The 278-nt window shown below is 38.8% G+C and overlaps 1 protein-coding gene across 5 annotated transcripts in view; it reads left to right on the forward strand.

Annotated features, from left to right (window-relative positions):
• The window catches only part of NSUN6 (NOP2/Sun RNA methyltransferase family member 6), a 43743-nt gene that overhangs the window by 17175 nt on the left and 26290 nt on the right, over window positions 1-278 (forward strand). For all 5 annotated transcript variants that reach the window (XM_025210091.1, XM_014522278.2, XM_025210090.1 and 2 more), the window contains one exon: window positions 1-153. This exon is cut by the window's left edge and continues 1 nt beyond it. In XM_025210091.1, coding sequence (XP_025065876.1) covers window positions 1-153 — 153 coding nt within the window. The remainder of the gene's footprint in view (window positions 154-278) is intronic.

The raw sequence follows: 278 nt of genomic DNA on the forward strand, positions 1-278 counted from the left end.
TATGAAAGCTGGAGATATGGTCTCTGTATACTCTGATATTGAAGGGAAGTGTAAAAGAGGAGCCAAAGAATTCCTGGGAACAAAAGTTTTTCTTGGAAATGGGATTTCTGAACTAAGTCGCAATGAAATTTTCAGTCCAAGTGGCCCACTGAAGTAAGTCTATACCAACTGCACTGATGATTGAGAAAGTGTACTTTTTGTTTGAAGGACGAAAAAAGGAATTTTAAATACTGTGCAACCCAAAAGAAACCAGATTGGGCATCTCCCTACAAGCAGGA

The sequence above is a fragment of the Alligator sinensis genome, unplaced genomic scaffold, assembly GCF_000455745.1.
Source record: "Alligator sinensis unplaced genomic scaffold, ASM45574v1 scaffold234_1, whole genome shotgun sequence".
In the NCBI taxonomy this organism is placed as follows: Eukaryota; Metazoa; Chordata; order Crocodylia; family Alligatoridae; genus Alligator; species Alligator sinensis.